The sequence below is a fragment of the Sphaerodactylus townsendi genome, linkage group LG02 (assembly GCF_021028975.2).
Source record: "Sphaerodactylus townsendi isolate TG3544 linkage group LG02, MPM_Stown_v2.3, whole genome shotgun sequence".
Classification (NCBI taxonomy): Eukaryota; Metazoa; Chordata; class Lepidosauria; order Squamata; family Sphaerodactylidae; genus Sphaerodactylus; species Sphaerodactylus townsendi.
In genome coordinates this window covers 166,928,056-166,944,232 of record NC_059426.1, presented here as the reverse complement: position 1 = coordinate 166,944,232, position 16,177 = coordinate 166,928,056, and the positions used below count along the sequence as shown (strand labels likewise).

The 16,177-nt window shown below is 46.1% G+C and overlaps 2 protein-coding genes across 2 annotated transcripts in view; both read left to right on the top strand.

Annotated features, from left to right (window-relative positions):
* The window catches only part of LOC125426857 (SERTA domain-containing protein 2-like), a 751,974-nt gene that overhangs the window by 110,584 nt on the left and 625,213 nt on the right, over positions 1-16,177 (top strand). The window lies entirely within an intron of this gene.
* ADSS1 (adenylosuccinate synthase 1) overlaps positions 1-16,177 on the top strand; it is a 41,278-nt gene that overhangs the window by 15,289 nt on the left and 9,812 nt on the right. Inside the window, exons 2-9 of the mRNA XM_048485665.1 lie at positions 207-309; positions 1,411-1,473; positions 6,703-6,753; positions 7,104-7,170; positions 10,604-10,711; positions 11,110-11,191; positions 13,059-13,185; positions 15,037-15,191. Coding sequence (XP_048341622.1) covers positions 207-309; positions 1,411-1,473; positions 6,703-6,753; positions 7,104-7,170; positions 10,604-10,711; positions 11,110-11,191; positions 13,059-13,185; positions 15,037-15,191 — 756 coding nt within the window. The remainder of the gene's footprint in view (positions 1-206; positions 310-1,410; positions 1,474-6,702; positions 6,754-7,103; positions 7,171-10,603; positions 10,712-11,109; positions 11,192-13,058; positions 13,186-15,036; positions 15,192-16,177) is intronic.

Here is a 16,177-nt window from a genome sequence, read left to right as displayed (position 1 = left end):
TATGAATGCAAGATAACCTTTTTTTATAGCTTACCAAGGCGGAAAAACACCTTGCCTTTCATTTGAATAAATACTGTAGATTAAATGCATTGAAGCAGCAAGCTAAGTGTATTTACAGAACTAGGCACAATTGGAGCCCATGCAAATGAAGTCTTAACCTAATCACTGACACTTTTAAATCTTTTACATGTTTAATTTTTTTGCAGGGTGGAAATAATGCAGGCCATACGGTGGTGGTTGACGGAAAAGAATATGATTTTCACCTTTTTCCTAGTGGCATAATCAATCCAAAAGCAATTTCTTTCATTGGTAAGTCTAAACATCCAGCTTGGAGAGTTATGGTACGCTGTAAATAGATGCTTCATTACTAGAGGTCACAAAATGTTAAGGTAGTGGTTGCAATCTGCTCCCTACTTTAAACTGGAGCTGATTCTGTTGATGTATTGGGGGCCATTGAAAGCTTCTTCAAAGTAGCGGTGTTGGCACAAAGAAAAATCCAAAAACAAAAGCCACGTAGGATCTTCCATTAAGACGAACCAAAATGACACATAGAAGGGGGGGGTGTTTTTGATTTCTCTTCGATCTCTGCATCAAGCTAAATGTTAAAAGGGGAAGGGGAAAGAAGAAATAAAGAAGTTTCCGGCCCTGACCTTAAAAACTGTGTAGAATGCCTTGCGGACGTAACAGGCACTGGGAGGAACAGCTGGCATCAGGCTGTATCTTTAGACTTCTGGGAAGGAGGTGAGATGATAGCAGTTTTTGACTGTCCCGGTAATGTAACCAATTAGGTGAGATTAGTTTCTGGTGTTCTGCAGTTGCCTCAGATCCAATTGACAAGTTCCCATAAATTCTTGCATACCCAAGATGAAACGTTTTGACCCACTAAAGGTGACCTTAAAACATTGAGGGCAGATGAGACCTGCATTCAGAGGCATAGCAAGGGAGAAAAGCGCCCAGTGTATTGGTGTGTCCTCTGCCCCTGACCAGGAATGCCCCTGCCATGCCCCCGGAATGTCCCTGCCACACCCCTGCCACACCCCCACAGGGGGCGTGCCCGGTATGTTGCCCCCCCCCCCCCCGGGCAGCCCCCTTGGAGCTACGCCTCTGCCTGCATTTGTCTCTAGTCTTCCCCTTATCTTTCCCTCTCTGACATTATCAGCTTGACCTTGGTGCTCAGAGAACAGTTTTCTTTGAGCTGCGGGCCTCATGCCTGAACCAAAGTTTTGAGCAAGAGACTACGGACTAGTCTCTTGACAGAGTCGGTAAAACTTTTTGTGGACATCTAAGATTTGATTGACCCAATACCAGCACGTCTAATTTTGAAAGGACTGATCAACTCCATATGCTCCTGCTTGCAATTCTGACCCATATTCCTGTCTTAATAACAGATCTTTTGTGTATCATTTTTAGGTAATGGGGTCGTTATACATTTACCAGGCTTGTTCGAAGAAGCTGAAAAAAATGAAAAGAAAGGTTTGTAGCAAATCATTTGGGTACCTTTGAAAACGTGAGGTTGGTATAACGATGGAGAATTTGATGCTCGATGATGTTCAGTAGTATAAATAAGTACATAAGTACAGGGCATGGCTTTGAGAAATGCAAACCAAAGCATCTTTGGGCTTGCAGAACTGAGTTGTGTGGTTCATTGGATCCTGGATAGAAGAAAGGGGTGGAGAATGAAAACCCATTTGCATGCAAGTGGTAATATGCTGACTGTCAGTGACGTAGGTATAGATTTTTATGAAGGGGTGTTTGGGGGTGAGGCCACGCCCCCACCCACCCCTGGGGGCATGGCCATGCCTCCCCAAGCCCCTCCCTCGGCCTCAGTACTTATAAAAGCAGCTCTCCGAGGCAAGGGACGGCAGACTCCGCTGCCCCGCCCACCCCACCCCACCCCGCCCCGCCACCAGCTGTGCTCCCAGCTGGCAGCTGGCAGTCCCTTCCCCTCCCCTCCAGGCAGAGGGGTAGCTAGGGAAAATGGAGTCCAGTGCAAAATCTGAGGTTTGCGTGCCCCTCCCCCCCGCATGGGCGGCTGCTGTGATGCTGGAATCCACCCCAAAACAGCATCACTTTCAATTGTGTTTAAATTAGGGAGCCCAGATTCTCCTTTTAAATCCATCTTAAAGGGAGAATCTGGGGTCCCCAGTTAAAACAACATTGAAAGTGATGCTGTTTTGGGGTGGATTATCCCCCACCCTGAAACAGTCGCACCTTCTAAGTTTAAACTAGGGACCTCAGGATTCTCCCTTTAAATCCATGCCGAAGGGGGTGGATTTAAAAAGAGAATCTGGGGAAATTTGGGGGGTATTGCCATTAGGGGTACAATTATTGAGATGCTAGAAGCACCAAAACTTTCTGTGGTATCTTTAGGCATTCCTCCTGCTGATGATACCACCCAGGTTTGGTGAAGTTTGGTTCAGGGGGTCCAAAGTTATGGACCTTCAAATGTGTAGCCCCCATCTTCTATTAGCTCTCATTGGAAACAATGGGGGATGGGGCACCCCCTTTGGGAGTCCATAACTTTGGACCCCATGAACCAACCTTCACCAAACGTGGGTAGTATCATCAGGAGACTATCCTGATGATACCACCTAGGTTTAGTGAAGTTTGATTCAGGGGGTCCAAAGATATGGATCCTCAAATAGGTAGCCCCATCTACTATTAGCTCCCATTGGAAACAATGGGGGATGGGGCACCCCTTTTGGGGGTCTATAACTTTGGACCCCCTGAACCAAACTTCACTAAACTTGGCTGGTAGCATCAGGAGTGTCACCTGACAATAGCCTGAAAACTGCACCCCCTGCACGCCAAAAACTGAAAAAACACTTTAAAAGTAAAAAACCCACAAACGGCGGGCGGAGCTTCAGACATGCAATGGGGAGACACCCCCCTTACCTACGTCCTTGCTGACTGTATTCTATATACCTTGGCCTGAATCGACTAGGCTAGCCCAGGGATGGCCAACCTATGGCACTCCAAATGTTCATGGCCATTCTGGCAGGGGCTGATGGAAATTGTAGTCCATGAGCATCTGGAGCGCCATAGGTTGGCCACCTGATCTCAGAAGCTAAGCAGGGTTGATCCTGTTAAGTGCTTGGATGAGAGACCGCCAAAGACATCAGAGGCCAGCAATGGGGGATCATTGCCTTTATTCATCTCTTGCCTTGAAAACGTTGTGGGGTTGCCATAAATCAGCTACAAATCAGTGGCACTTGCTACCACAAGTCAATATATGTGTGACCTCCAAATTGCAGTGGATTCATTGCAGGAAAGAGGATCTCTTCGCTGCTTTAAAGTGAACTTTTTATTGGCCCCTTCTGAGTTTTTTTAATTCCGAGCAGAGCTTGAGCAGCCTTCCCTGAGTTCTACATTGTGTGGGTTTCATCAAAGTCAAAACCTCACCGTGGAAACAAGCCCCTGAATTTTGTGACGTTATTTCCTCCAGAGTGATAGCTGGGCAAAGCTCTCCTGAATGGTTGAGCAAGGACATCTGGGAATTGTGTAGAAATAGTGCCTCATGTCATATACGAATGTTTCAGATGCAAAACAGTGCCAGTACTTGGAGTACTGTGTTCAGTTCTGGTTGCCATATCTCAAAAAGGATATTGAAGAGATAGAAAAAGCGCAGAGAAGGGCAACGAGGATGATTGAGGGACTGAAGCACCTTCCTTATGAGGAGAGGCTGCAGCGTTTGGGACTCTTTAGTTTGGAGAGGAGACGTCTGAGGGGGGATGTGATTGAAGTCTATAAAATTATGCATGGGGTAGAAAATGTTGACAGAGAGAAATTTTTCTCTCTTTCTCACAATACTAGAACCAGGGGGCATACATTGAAAATGCTGGGGGGAAGAATTAGGACTAATAAAAGGAAATACTTCTTCATGCAACGTGTGATTGGTGTTTGGAACATGCTTCCACAGGAGGTGGTGATGGCCACTAACCTGGATAGCTTTAAAAGGGGCTTGGACAGATTTATGGCTACCAATCTTGATCCTCTTTGATCTGAGATTGCAAATGCCTTAACAGACCAGGTGATCGGGAGCAACAGCCGCAGGCCAATGCTTTCATATCCTACACATGAGCTCCCAAAGGCACCTGGTGGGCCACTGCGAGTAGCAGAGAGCTGGACTAGATGGACTCTGCTCTGATCCAGCTGGCTTGTTCTTATGGATTCAGTCCCTCAAAATATGGTATGTAGGTGAAAGGTCTTAATACTTGAAAGCTTACCTTAAGATGTGAACACACCCTGGAGGTCATATATGCATTGCAAAGAAGATGATCTCTTCACTGCTTTACAGTGAACTGTTTGTTCTTCCAGGTGTTTGTATTCTGGGAGCTAGAACAGGGCCCTTGGCTCAGTGGTAGAACAACTGCTTTGTGTGCAGAAAGTCCCGGGTTCAACCCCTGGCATCTCCAGTTAAAAGAAGCAGATAACAAGAGATAAGAAATACCTCCAGCTGAGACTTGGGAAAGCCATTGCAGGTCAAAGGAGATGATGCTGTCCTTGATAGACCTGTGGTCTGTAAAAAAAAGGTTCAGGCGACTTTTGTGCCTTTGCTCACTGGGTGTAGCCATGAATCAAACTTTAGGAAATTTGCTATGTCAGCTTTTGTCCTTCACAAAACTGACCTCAACAGTGGAGCTGTTCTGCTTCTGGGGATGGTTTAGAAGAACCCTCCAGATAGAGGAGCAGGCCCACTTGCCCTGCAACAGAAATGGACATTAATCTTGTAATTGTGGCGCTTCCTTGCTGATGATGGCGTCTTGCTTAAATATGTCTCAATGTACAATTGTAGCTTGGTAAATCACAACTCTCCACTCCTCTCCAGTTTCCTCATCTGTCCATGTTTTGGTACTCCTTTGGCCTTTCTGTGCATGGACTGCCCAGCTGAAATGTTCAGAATGTATTCTCACAATACTAGTATTCTCACAATACTAGAACCAGGCGGCATCCATTGAAAATGCTGGGGGGAAGAATTAGGACTAATAAAAGGAAACACTTCTTCACACAACGTGTGATTGGTGTTTGGAACATGCTTCCACAGGAGGTGGTGATGGCCACTAATCTGGATAGCTTTAAAAGGGGCTTGGACAGATTTATGGAGGAGAAGTCGATTTATGGCTACCAATCTTGTTCCTCTTTGATCTGAGATTGCAAATGCCTTAACAGTCCAGGTGCTTGGGAGCAACAGCCGCAGAAGGCCATTGCTTTCACATCCTGCATGTGAGCTCCCAATGGCACCTGGTGGGCCACTGTGAGTAGCAGAGAGCTGGACTAGATGGACTCTGGTCTGATCCAGCTGGCTTGTTCTTATGTTCTAATGGTCCAGGGATCCCCACTGACGGACTGGGAACAAAGTCTGTTAGTCATGGGTATTCTTTGAGGGCCATCAGTTGTGATTTTCAGTAACATCAATGCGGAATTAGATTAAGGTTAATGTTTTGGGCATTGAGGTAATATAAGAATATTATAGAATGACTAGCTTTGGATCATCCATTGCTTCGTTGTGTGGGGGTAAAGTGCCGTCAAGTCACAGCTGATGAATGGCAATCCTGTAGGGTTTTCAAAGGTGGTTTGCCATCGTCTGCCTCCACATCACGCCCATGTGATTCCATAGAAGTCTCTTATCTATACTTGCGTTGGAGCTGAGAGTGTGTTACTGGCCCAAGGTCACTCAGCAAATTTCCATGACAGAACAGGAATTTAAACCTGGGTTTTCCAGATCTTAGTCCAACACCTTAACCCTGTAGTGGCAAACCTTTGGCACTCCAGATGTTATGGACTACAATTCCCATCAGGCCCTCCCAGCATGGCCAATTGGCCATGCTGGCAGGGGCTGATGGGAATTGTAGTCCATAACATCTGGAGTGCCAAAGGTTCACCACCACTGCTTTAACCACTTCACCACACTGGCTCTCCATTACTGTCTTCATTACTGTCTTCATAATGTATCAAACATATTGGTGCCATAAAAATTAGAAATGTAGCCACTAAGAGCTATTGTTTTGGTCCTTTTTTGTGAAACAGGAGAGAAGTACCCCCTCCCTGATTATTTAAAGCAGATTATTTAAAATAGTTTTATAGAAGGATAATAATTAATGTTTTTGAGTATTTCCGTCTAGGGAATAACTATGTAACCATTTTTTGTGATTATTATGTTATTTGTACGTACATTTCAATTTGTTTGAAATAAACATGTTCTAAACTTTAGAAAAATAAAGCAGTTTTATTTCAAAGCATTCTTAAGGAAGGGACAAGATGGTGGTTGACATGATCTTTGGAGGTCTTTTGCATTTCAACTTTTGTGTTTTTTAAATCGATTTCATATATTGAGGTTTTTTAGCACATGGCCTTTGGTCAGTTACCCACTGCGGGCATTTTCCAGCCGCACCCCGCCCCTCTGGCACAAAAAGTTGCACCAGAAGTGCTCTTGCTTTCTCCAGGGAAAGTAAGAAGCACGTGCGGTGCACAAGGAAGTGCATTGGGGCACTCTTCCTCTCTCAGTCCACCGCAAACAGGAAGCATGTTGGGACAACATTTCTTGCCCTGATACGCTTCCTATTTCACCGAACACCAGAGCACCAGTGGGTAATCAGCCTTTGAGTGTTTGGGGGGAAAGGCAATTTACAGTTTATATATTGAGGGTTTTGTGTTTTTTTTTGAAAAAATAATCTAAACTGGCTGCACTTTTCCCCCCAACAGGTTTAAGAGACTGGGAGAAAAGGCTGATCATATCGGACCGAGCCCATATTGGTGAGTTTTAGTTGGAGGGAGTAAAGTACCAGCAAAAGCAAGCGGTGGGCCATTTTTCGTGTTGTGGGAATTTTGAATGGTCACTCCAGTTTATTATTTGCATTGCATGGGCTTTTCTTATCTCAGAGTTTAAAAAAAAACCTGGCACTCAGATTCACTCAGGGCCGTAAATAAGAACTGTAATTGCTCTGGCAGATGCTGCTGCTAGCAGTCACCTGGGCTCCCCCCCCCCCCCTTGGTTACCTGGCCTCTGAAATTGCAAATATGTGTACATGATATTTTGAAAAAGCAAACTCTGTTTTTGTTTCCCTTCAACCTCTTTTGTGTTAACTTTTCCTTTTGCTGTGCAGTGTTTGATTTTCATCAGGCAGTTGATGGACTTCAAGAAGTTCAGCGGCAAGCCCAAGAGGGGAAAAAGTAATTATATATCTTAATTGTTGCTACTCGATTTGGCATTGGTCGGTAAAGAATATAAATCTTGCAGCTTACTGGTATAGGCTAATAATAGTAATAGGGTGCTGTTTAAGTTACAGTTGACTTATGGAGACCACAGTACCATAGAGTTTTTAAGGCTAGAGTTGAGCAGAGCTGCTTTGTCATTGTCTCTATCTGTGTAACAAGCCTGGACCTCTTTGAGTCTCCCATCCAAGTAAGAACATAAGAACTAGCCTGCTGGATCAGACCAGAGTCCATCTAGTGCAGCTCTCTGCTACTCGCAGTGGCCCACCAGGTGCCTTTGGGAGCTCACATGCAGGAGGTGAAAGCAATGGCCTGCTGCTGCTGCTGCTGTTCCCGAGCACCTGGTCTGCTAAGGCATTTGCAACCTCAGATCAAGAAGGATCAAGATTGGTAGCCATAGACCGACTCCTCCTCCATAAATCTGTCCAAGCCCTTTTTAAAGCTATCCAGGTTAGTGGCCATCACCACCTCCTGTGGAAGCATATTCCAAACACCAATCACACGTTGCATGAAGAAGTGTTTCCTTTTATTAGTCCTAATTCTTCCCCCCAGCTTTTTCAATGTATGCCCCCTGGTTCTAGTATTGTGAGAAAGAGAGAAAAAATTCTCTCTGTCAACATTTTCTACCCCATGCATAATTTTTTAGACTTCAATCACATCCCCCCTCAGACGTCTCCTCTCCAAACTAAAGAGTCCCAAACGCTGCAGCCTCTCCTCATAAGGAAGGTGCTCCAGTCCCTCAATTATCCTCGCTGCCCTTTCTCTTAATTCTTTTCTACCTCTTCAATATCCTTCTTTTGAGATGCGGCGCATCAGAACTGGAATAACATTAGTACTCCAGGTGCGGTCGCATCTTCAATGCTTTATATAAGGGCATGACAATCCTTGCAGTTTTATTATCAACTCCTTTCCTAATGATCCCCAGCATAGAGTTTGCCTTTTTCATTGAAGCCGTTACGCATTGAGCTGGATATCTCATGGAATCCAACACCTAAGACTTAACTCCCTTTCCTGGTCTGTGACTGTTAGCACTGACCCTTGTAGCGTGTATGTGAAGTTTGGATTTTTTGCCCCTATGTGCTTCACTTTACATTTTGCTACATTGAACTGCATCTGATCAGTACTTTCAATAACCAAGATATATTTCCACCAACCCTGTCATTGCCTTCATTCACATGAGATCTGCAATCAGAGACAGCTACAAAGTCATTGCTGTTTCAACAGGTCTGCCTTGCGGAAAGTACTGATCATGGTGACCCTGCTTAGCCCCCGAGCACTGACAAGATTGGGCTTGGTTGGCCTATTGGTTGCTACACGGTACAGAACAGAGTCCCCAATATTGGGGGTCCCTCCTCTGAAAACTATGACGTAGCAAACGTTTCGTTCTGCGTCTGAATTGCATTTGTAATCTGCCATTCCTCCAAAAAGCTCAGGACAACGGTGTAGATGAGGATTTTGATTCCCCTCTACAGCTTTGTGAGGTAGATATGGTGCCTGACTCGGGCTCAGTCCCAGGTTCAAGTTACATACCTGTTTGCTTTGCTGCACCGGCTATAGAGATCCCACATCTTGGGATATCACGCCTGTTTCCTCATCCTGCACCTGAGAAATGATGAGAGTGTTCTAAACTGAAAAAATGCCTGTAGAGCAGGGTACACAATAGCGTTAGAGTTATAACATTGAAACTTCCACAGAGATAATGATGTTCTCCTAGCCTAAGGAATCATGAGCAATTCTACAAATACCTTTCCCATGTTATTTAAGAATCTAGGGCTCCTTCCGCACATGCAGAATAATGCACTTTCAAGCCACTCTTGTTTGCAAGTGGATTTTGCTGTTCCGCACGGTAAAATCCTGCTGCAAAGTGCATGGACAGTGGATTGAAAGTGCATTATTCTGCATGCATGGAAGGGGCCTAATTGCAGCAAGGGATACTTAAGGGTTAGATAGAGCATAGTGAAAATTACAGGTGTGCTCCTTTGGCACACCTGCACTAATTTGGCAGCAGAGCCCGCACTGTGTGCCAGGATCTCATTCTCTGGACCCGTTCAACGGCAGGGAAGACTTCCCTGAGCAGATACAGATTCCGCCTTTACTGGAAGAAACAAAAAAAAATCTGTACGCAACCCCTAAATGTTGGCAGCATCTCTAGTGACTTAGTAAATGTCTAACTTTTCCTAGCTGTCATGCTTCTCTTCCTTCTGGTATGCCCCCGCCGTGCCCTATATGCTGGGTTTAACTAGGTCAATGAAGTGGAAAGCGATACTTAGCTATCTTAGTATGAATAGCTCTGAAAGATATGGGAGCGTGGCATGGACAACTGACAGACCCACAGGAACCTCAGCAGGAATTCGCTTTTTGTCACATGCCCCGTTTTCCAGTCCTGCAGGAGGGAACCGCAAGGCAGACCTGTTGAAACAGCAGTGACTTTGTAGCTGTCTCAGTGATTGCAGATCTGCTGTGAAACCGTGCGAATGAAGGCAATGACAGGGTTGGTGGAAATATATCTTGGTTATTGAAACAGAGGGCCCCTCTCAAGGTAGGGTGTCCAAGGAGAGGGTAAATTCGGTGGTGCCATTCGGGTAGCCCATAAGAGAATAGCCTGCCCGCCCCCCAATTCTTTTTGTGCTACATGTGCTCTGGTTTTTTTTGGGGGGAGGGTGTTTGTACCTGCCTTATGCTCAGATTCCAGTTCACAAGTGTCTGAACATTGGTCCTCTTCTCCCCCCCCCAACTCCAACATTTCAAGTGACATCTAAGAAGGGCGAAACCTTTTGTTCTAGGACAGTGATGGCGAACATTTTTGAGACCGAGTGCCCAAATTTCCACCCAAACCCCACTTATTTATCGCAAAGTGCCAACCCGGCAATTTAACCTGAATGCTGAGGTTTTAGTTTAGAAAAAAACGGTTGGCTCCCCCTTCCTCCGCCCCACCTGCTTGAGCAGGGGCCAGCCTACTCTAATCTCCAGCAAGTCCCGTGCGCACCGCTCTGTGCCTCTCTAGCATCTCTGCCTCCTCAGCGCCACCCCCACTCGGGCAGCAGCCACCCGGAGCACAGGCACCAGGCCTGCCAGCCAAGTCCTCCCTGCTCACCGCGGTATGTGCACGTTGTACTCAATGGCCCAGGCCAATCTAGATGTGTGTCTAAGGGGGTGATTTTCTGCCCCCCCCGCATGACGAACTCTGTGCGCGTGCCCACAGAGAGGGCTCTGAGTGCCACCTCTGGCACCCGTGCCATAGGTTCGGCATCACCGTTCTAGGAGTTTTAATTATAAAGTTAAAAGTTATCCTTTTTTGAGCCATTCCAATTATAACATATTTAAAGCCATCTTGTCATGAGATTTGTTTTCCCATCCTTTGACTCAATGTATTATTTTCTCGCTCCGCTAGTATCGGCACAACAAAGAAGGGAATTGGACCAACGTATTCTTCCAAAGCTGCACGGACAGGTCTTCGGGTCTGCGACCTTCTCTCAGACTTTGATGAATTTTCTTCGAGGTATTTGAATCAAACATGCAGCTCTTATTTTTGTATTGTGAATTGTACTCTTGTATAATAATTCTATCTAGCAACCTTGTTAAATATATGGAGGTGGGATTCTGGGATAGGAGAACAGTCACAGAACTAATGTTTAGCACTTCAGTAGTCTACAAACAAATTGAGTTTAGGGAAATGGTTCATCCCGGTCTTTGATGGGGGTCTAACAAGCATAGCTGTGGCTCTTCTGCACCAGTGGAGAGGTGGTCCATTGCGTGATCTCATGTGGACTTCATGCACCTTTGTTAGAGATCTCTTACTTTGAGGTATTCTGTGAATAGAAACCAACGATTGTTAAAGCAAGGGAATGAGGCATAAAAGGTCTACGCATATCCTATTTTAATTATTGGTATTTACAGATTCAAAAATCTGGCTCACCAGTACAAGTCAATGTTTCCTTCTTTAGAAGTTGACATGGAGGGGCAGCTGCGGAAACTAAAGGTAAAAATCTAACACTTCTGATAATAACAGATGGATACAATGTTTATTTTGTGAGAGACCATTTTTAGAAAGTTAGAAGTCATTTATCACATTTGTCATCTTTTTCGCATTAAGGGTATAACCCCTTTGGGTTGGATACTCTGTAATCCACATGTTTTCTCCTCTCTAGTACTCACTGTGCCTCAGGTCAGAGAATCTCCGCGGTTTCCGAAACCTCTGCAAGCAAGACTTTTTCTTTCCCTTCACAGGGAAAGCAAAGAGAGACAGCATGTGTTTGGCTTGTATTAGGTTTTCTCACTCTTCTCTATCTTTCCCCACCCAACCGGCAAGAGTTCCTCCCACTCTTCAGGGCAACAATTAAGAGTGCTCAGATGAGCTTTCTTTTTTTAAAAAAAAAATTAACACAGACAGTCTTATCACTAGAGCAATAGACTGGTGAAATCTACATGAGATGTACAGAGTCTAGCAAAACAATGTGACTTTAAGCAGTGGTTCCAGAAAACTTCCTACCTAGTGTCTCCCAGCTGTAAGAACTAAAGCGATAGATATGTTCCATTTGATGCAGCCCTCAGGAATGTGGTGTTGTAGAAGGCTTGGGCCCAGTTGTTTGTCATTTTAGATAAAATGGTGAATGTTGCTGTGGCGAAACAGGCTTGCCTATGGCTTGCAGGCCCTATTTCGCCCTCTGACCTCTCCCAGAGTTGCCAACCTTTCCCTGGAGAGGGCTATCTTATTTCCAGGGTTCGCTGCCACCACCTGGTCAGTTTTTTGGATTGTCCACTGGGAAGGACCAGGACTTCCCAGTTTCCTCTCCCACTAGTGTGTCCAAAACGGGGGGAGCACACGCGGTACAGAGAACGGTCCACTCCTGGTAAAGATTTAACAAAGTCAGTTCTTTAATAACAGAGGAATAATTTAGAGAGCTTTTCTGGCACATCACCCCAAAGACAACAAGGAACACAAACTAGAGAAAAGCAAACCGCAAGTCCTCTGGCCCTGTCATTACCACATACCCTGCCTACTAGTTGTTGCCCAGTAGGGTAGGTCCTTGGCTTAAGTAGGTATTGCTTATGAGGAAGCTCCCATCACTGGGCCTAGCACATGGCCTGCAGGGAAATGGCCACTGTCTTCTCTCCCAGGCAGAGCCTTCCTTTTCCCTGAGACTGCCACCCAGACCAGAAGAACACACCTATAGGGTTTTTGCTGGTTTTATCTCTCCACCCTTTTTTTCTTTTCTTCCCTCCCTTTTTTGGCTCCCCCTAATGTTGTTACCAGGCTCACTGCAACTTCTGCCCACCCGCTCTATGGTGCCTGGTTGTGGACAAAAGGAAGGGCGAGGGAAAAAAAAATATTTCTCCACAGTTGCATAAACTGGGGAATAAATTTGCAAGTATAGGAGACCGTTCTGTTGAGTTCTGTTTGCAGACTCTTCTCCCTGAGGGTGAACACAGCTTGACTATCCTCAATGAAATGCAAATTAAAGGGAAAGGTGCAAACACCACGTCATTACTGACCCATGGGATGATGCCATATCCTGACATTTACTAGGCAGATCCACTTCTCCAGTCATCTACACTTTACTCCCAGCAAGTTGGGTACTCATTTTGCTGACCTCAGAAGATTGGAAGGCTGAGTCAACCTTGAGCCAACTACCTGAAAGCGACTTGCGTCAGGATTGAACACAGGGCATGAGCAGAGTTTCAGTACTGCAGCTCTCTCCTCCTTTGCAAATTAGCCTACAATAAATTGCCCTGATTCCAAACCGCGAGTATTTTTCCAGTCTTCCTGGAAATATTTTTCCACCCTTCCAACAAAGACTTGGCTTAGAAATATCTGATTAAATTTGTATGCTGGTTGACTCTTGTAGGGGTATGCTGAAAAAATAAGGCCCATGGTGCGAGACGGGGTTTATTTTATGTACGAAGCGCTGCATGGTTCCCCAAAGAAAATTCTTGTGGAAGGGGCCAACGCAGCTCTGCTGGACATTGATTTCGGTAAGTTGCCTTCTGCAATATGCTCATCGTCCTCCCAAATAATCTGCATTTTTTAAATCCTTTTGACTTTTTTTTTTAATGTGTGCAGACGTAGGGGAGGGTTAACTACGCACTTCCTGCCCACAAGTGTGCACTCAGTGAATGGAAGACTCTACAAATTGGCCGGGAAACTGCATGTCGTCTTAGGGAAATACACACATGTGCTTGTTTGTTCTTGGTTTCTCAAGCTGGATCTAAAAATACTAAAAGTGGCCCTGAGGCTCTTCTTATTTATACGCTGCTTGAGGCCAAATAAGGTGTGATTTTGGAAATTCTGTGAATGACCTCTTAAGTATCTTTTTTTTTCTTTAAGAAGTAGGTCCTGCCTTGGATAGGCCTGGCCTGCTCCATCTTAGAAGCTAAGTAGGGTTGGTCCCAGTTAGTATTTGGATGGGAGACCACCAAGGAAGTCCAGGGTCACTACGGAGCAAACCACCTCTGTTAGAATCTTGCCTTGAAAACGCTACAAGGTCCCCCCAGAGACAGCTGCGACTTGACGGCACTTCACACACATAGAGCAAGTCCCCAGTTTGGATCAGAGCCACAGCAGGTGGGGATGGGGATGATGAGGTCTAGCCCAATTCTCTTAACCTGAATTAGCCCCACAGGGTTAAAGACACAGGTTTGCCCCAGCTGGGTAAATAGCAGCTTCATTCAGAATCCGTTCGGAGATTTCCGGGCCCCTGGGCGGAGAGTTAATTGGGCCACCCTTCTCCCTACCACCTGGCCCCAACACATGCCCTCCTTCCCCCTTGCCTCCCTATATGATCTTCCCCCACCCACTTGTGTGCCCTTCCACTGCCCATGGTTATCATGATACCTGGGAGGATGGTAGAGTGCTTGCAAATAAGTGATTGGGAAGGGGGTGTCACCAGCAGTGGGCCAGATGCCCCAGGAGCTACCCAACCTCAGGGTGCCGCTGCTGATCCTGGTGCTGGTGTCCTCGAATGCCCGCTTTTTATAGGTGGGAACCACCTGTGAGCTCATACATAGAACTCAAGGGTGTTTTTGTGCGCACAGAGGGCCAAGCTACCAACTTCCAGCTACCACTGCAAGAATGGCTAGAGCTTGAGGGGAATAGAAGTATCCTACGTCTTCAGAACTACTGCTGTCCGGTCCTCTCAGTTAACTAATCCACCCATTTTATTTATTTCAGTCATATGCCTCTTTTTCTGCCCAATAGGAACCCAAAGCGGCTGATATCGCCCTCCTCTTCTGTATGTTATTCTCACAACAACCCTGTGAGGTAGATTAGGCTGCATGTGTGTGACTGGCTTAATGTTACTCAGCAAACTTCCAGGGCAGAGCCTCTCATGTCCTAGTCCAAAACGTTAATCACTACGCCATACTGTCTCTTGCGTTCAGAATTTCTACTTTTGCAATGGGGTCTAGTGCATCCTTGCCCTGATCTGGATGGCCCAAACTAGCTTGATCTGGGAAGCTAAGCAGGGTCGGCTCTGGTTAGCACTTGGATGGGAGACCACCGAGGAAGTCCAGGGTTGCTCTGCAGAGGCAGGTGAGGGCAAATAACCTCTGTTTGTCCTTGAAAATCCTGTGCGTTTGACACTTTCCACCATTATAGTGTATCCTCGGTTCCTGCTTCTGCTTTTCTGCCCCAGTATTCCCGTTCGCTGGCTGTGCCAGACTCCACCCCCAATATGATGTCGCTGTTGCAACCAAGTCTCTTCTATCCTTTTAAAGCCCCTCAAAGTAAATAACGGTGCCCATGAGATTATTTTGAAACGAACTGAGGAAAGCGGCTGACCCTCCTTGCACAGTTCTCGAATTCGTGTTTGCTTTATTCTGTTACAGGCACATACCCTTTCGTGACCTCTTCCAACTGCACTGTGGGTGGCGTTTGTACTGGACTCGGCATCCCTCCTCTATGTATCGGAGAGGTGTATGGCGTAGTAAAGGCTTACACCACAAGAGTGGGAATCGGAGCCTTTCCCTCTGAACAGATAAATGTAGGTTGGGCGTGACCCACACTTAGAAATTATACTTATTTATTCATTCATTCATTTAAAATCCTGCTCTCCCCCTACCAAAGCAGGGCTCAGAGCAGCTGAGGTTGATAGGGAAGGGTGGTAAGCAGTATCGTACTACTCGAGTTGTGTGACATACACAGGAGTTTTCCTACATTCCCCTCCATTGCTGCAGTTTCCTCTGAATCTTGGCACAGTCATTCCTGGGGGTCATTGCAGGATCCACGCAGGGGAATAGCCATGAGAGTTGGAGTGAGGAGTGGCAAGGAGGTCAAATTGCCCCCCCCCCAGCCCTCAGTGGGGGTGCTTAAGCAAAACAAGAAGTGGAGTGATTCTTACTCCTTGCCCTTTTTTACTCCAGCCCGTAGGGGGGACAGTACTGCACTGATTCTTCCAGGGGTCAGAAGGAGCTTCAGCAATGGAGAAGATCACAGGAATGTTACACCTTCGGATGGAGTGGTAGGATAGGTCCTACTTTGGCTTACCCTCAAGCCTAGTTAATGCCATTGGGCCATATTTCCTTCTGGGGCCGCAGAAACTTTCCCTTCTCTCCCCACAACAGATGCCCTGTGAGATAGGTGGGACTGAGTTCTGCGATAGCTGTGACCAGTCCAAGATCACCCAGCAGGTTTCATGTGGAGGAGTGGGGAATCAAACCTGGTTCTCCAGATTACAGTCCACCGCTGCACCCCACAGAATCTCATGCTGGCTAGAATGAATGCCACTGTTTTAAATCAACGTCTGTCAGAGGCGTTCCTCCCATTGGGCAAAGTGGGCAGTTGCCCAGGGCGCCGCCTTGTGGGGGCGCCAAAAATGCAGGTTTGTTTGTGGGGGAGAATCCACCCCCAAATGGCATCACTTTCAATGTTGTTTAAACTGGGGACCCCAGATTCTCCCTTTAATGTGGATTTAAAAGGAGAATCTGGGCTCCCTAGTTTAAACACCATTGAAAATGATGCTGTTTGGGG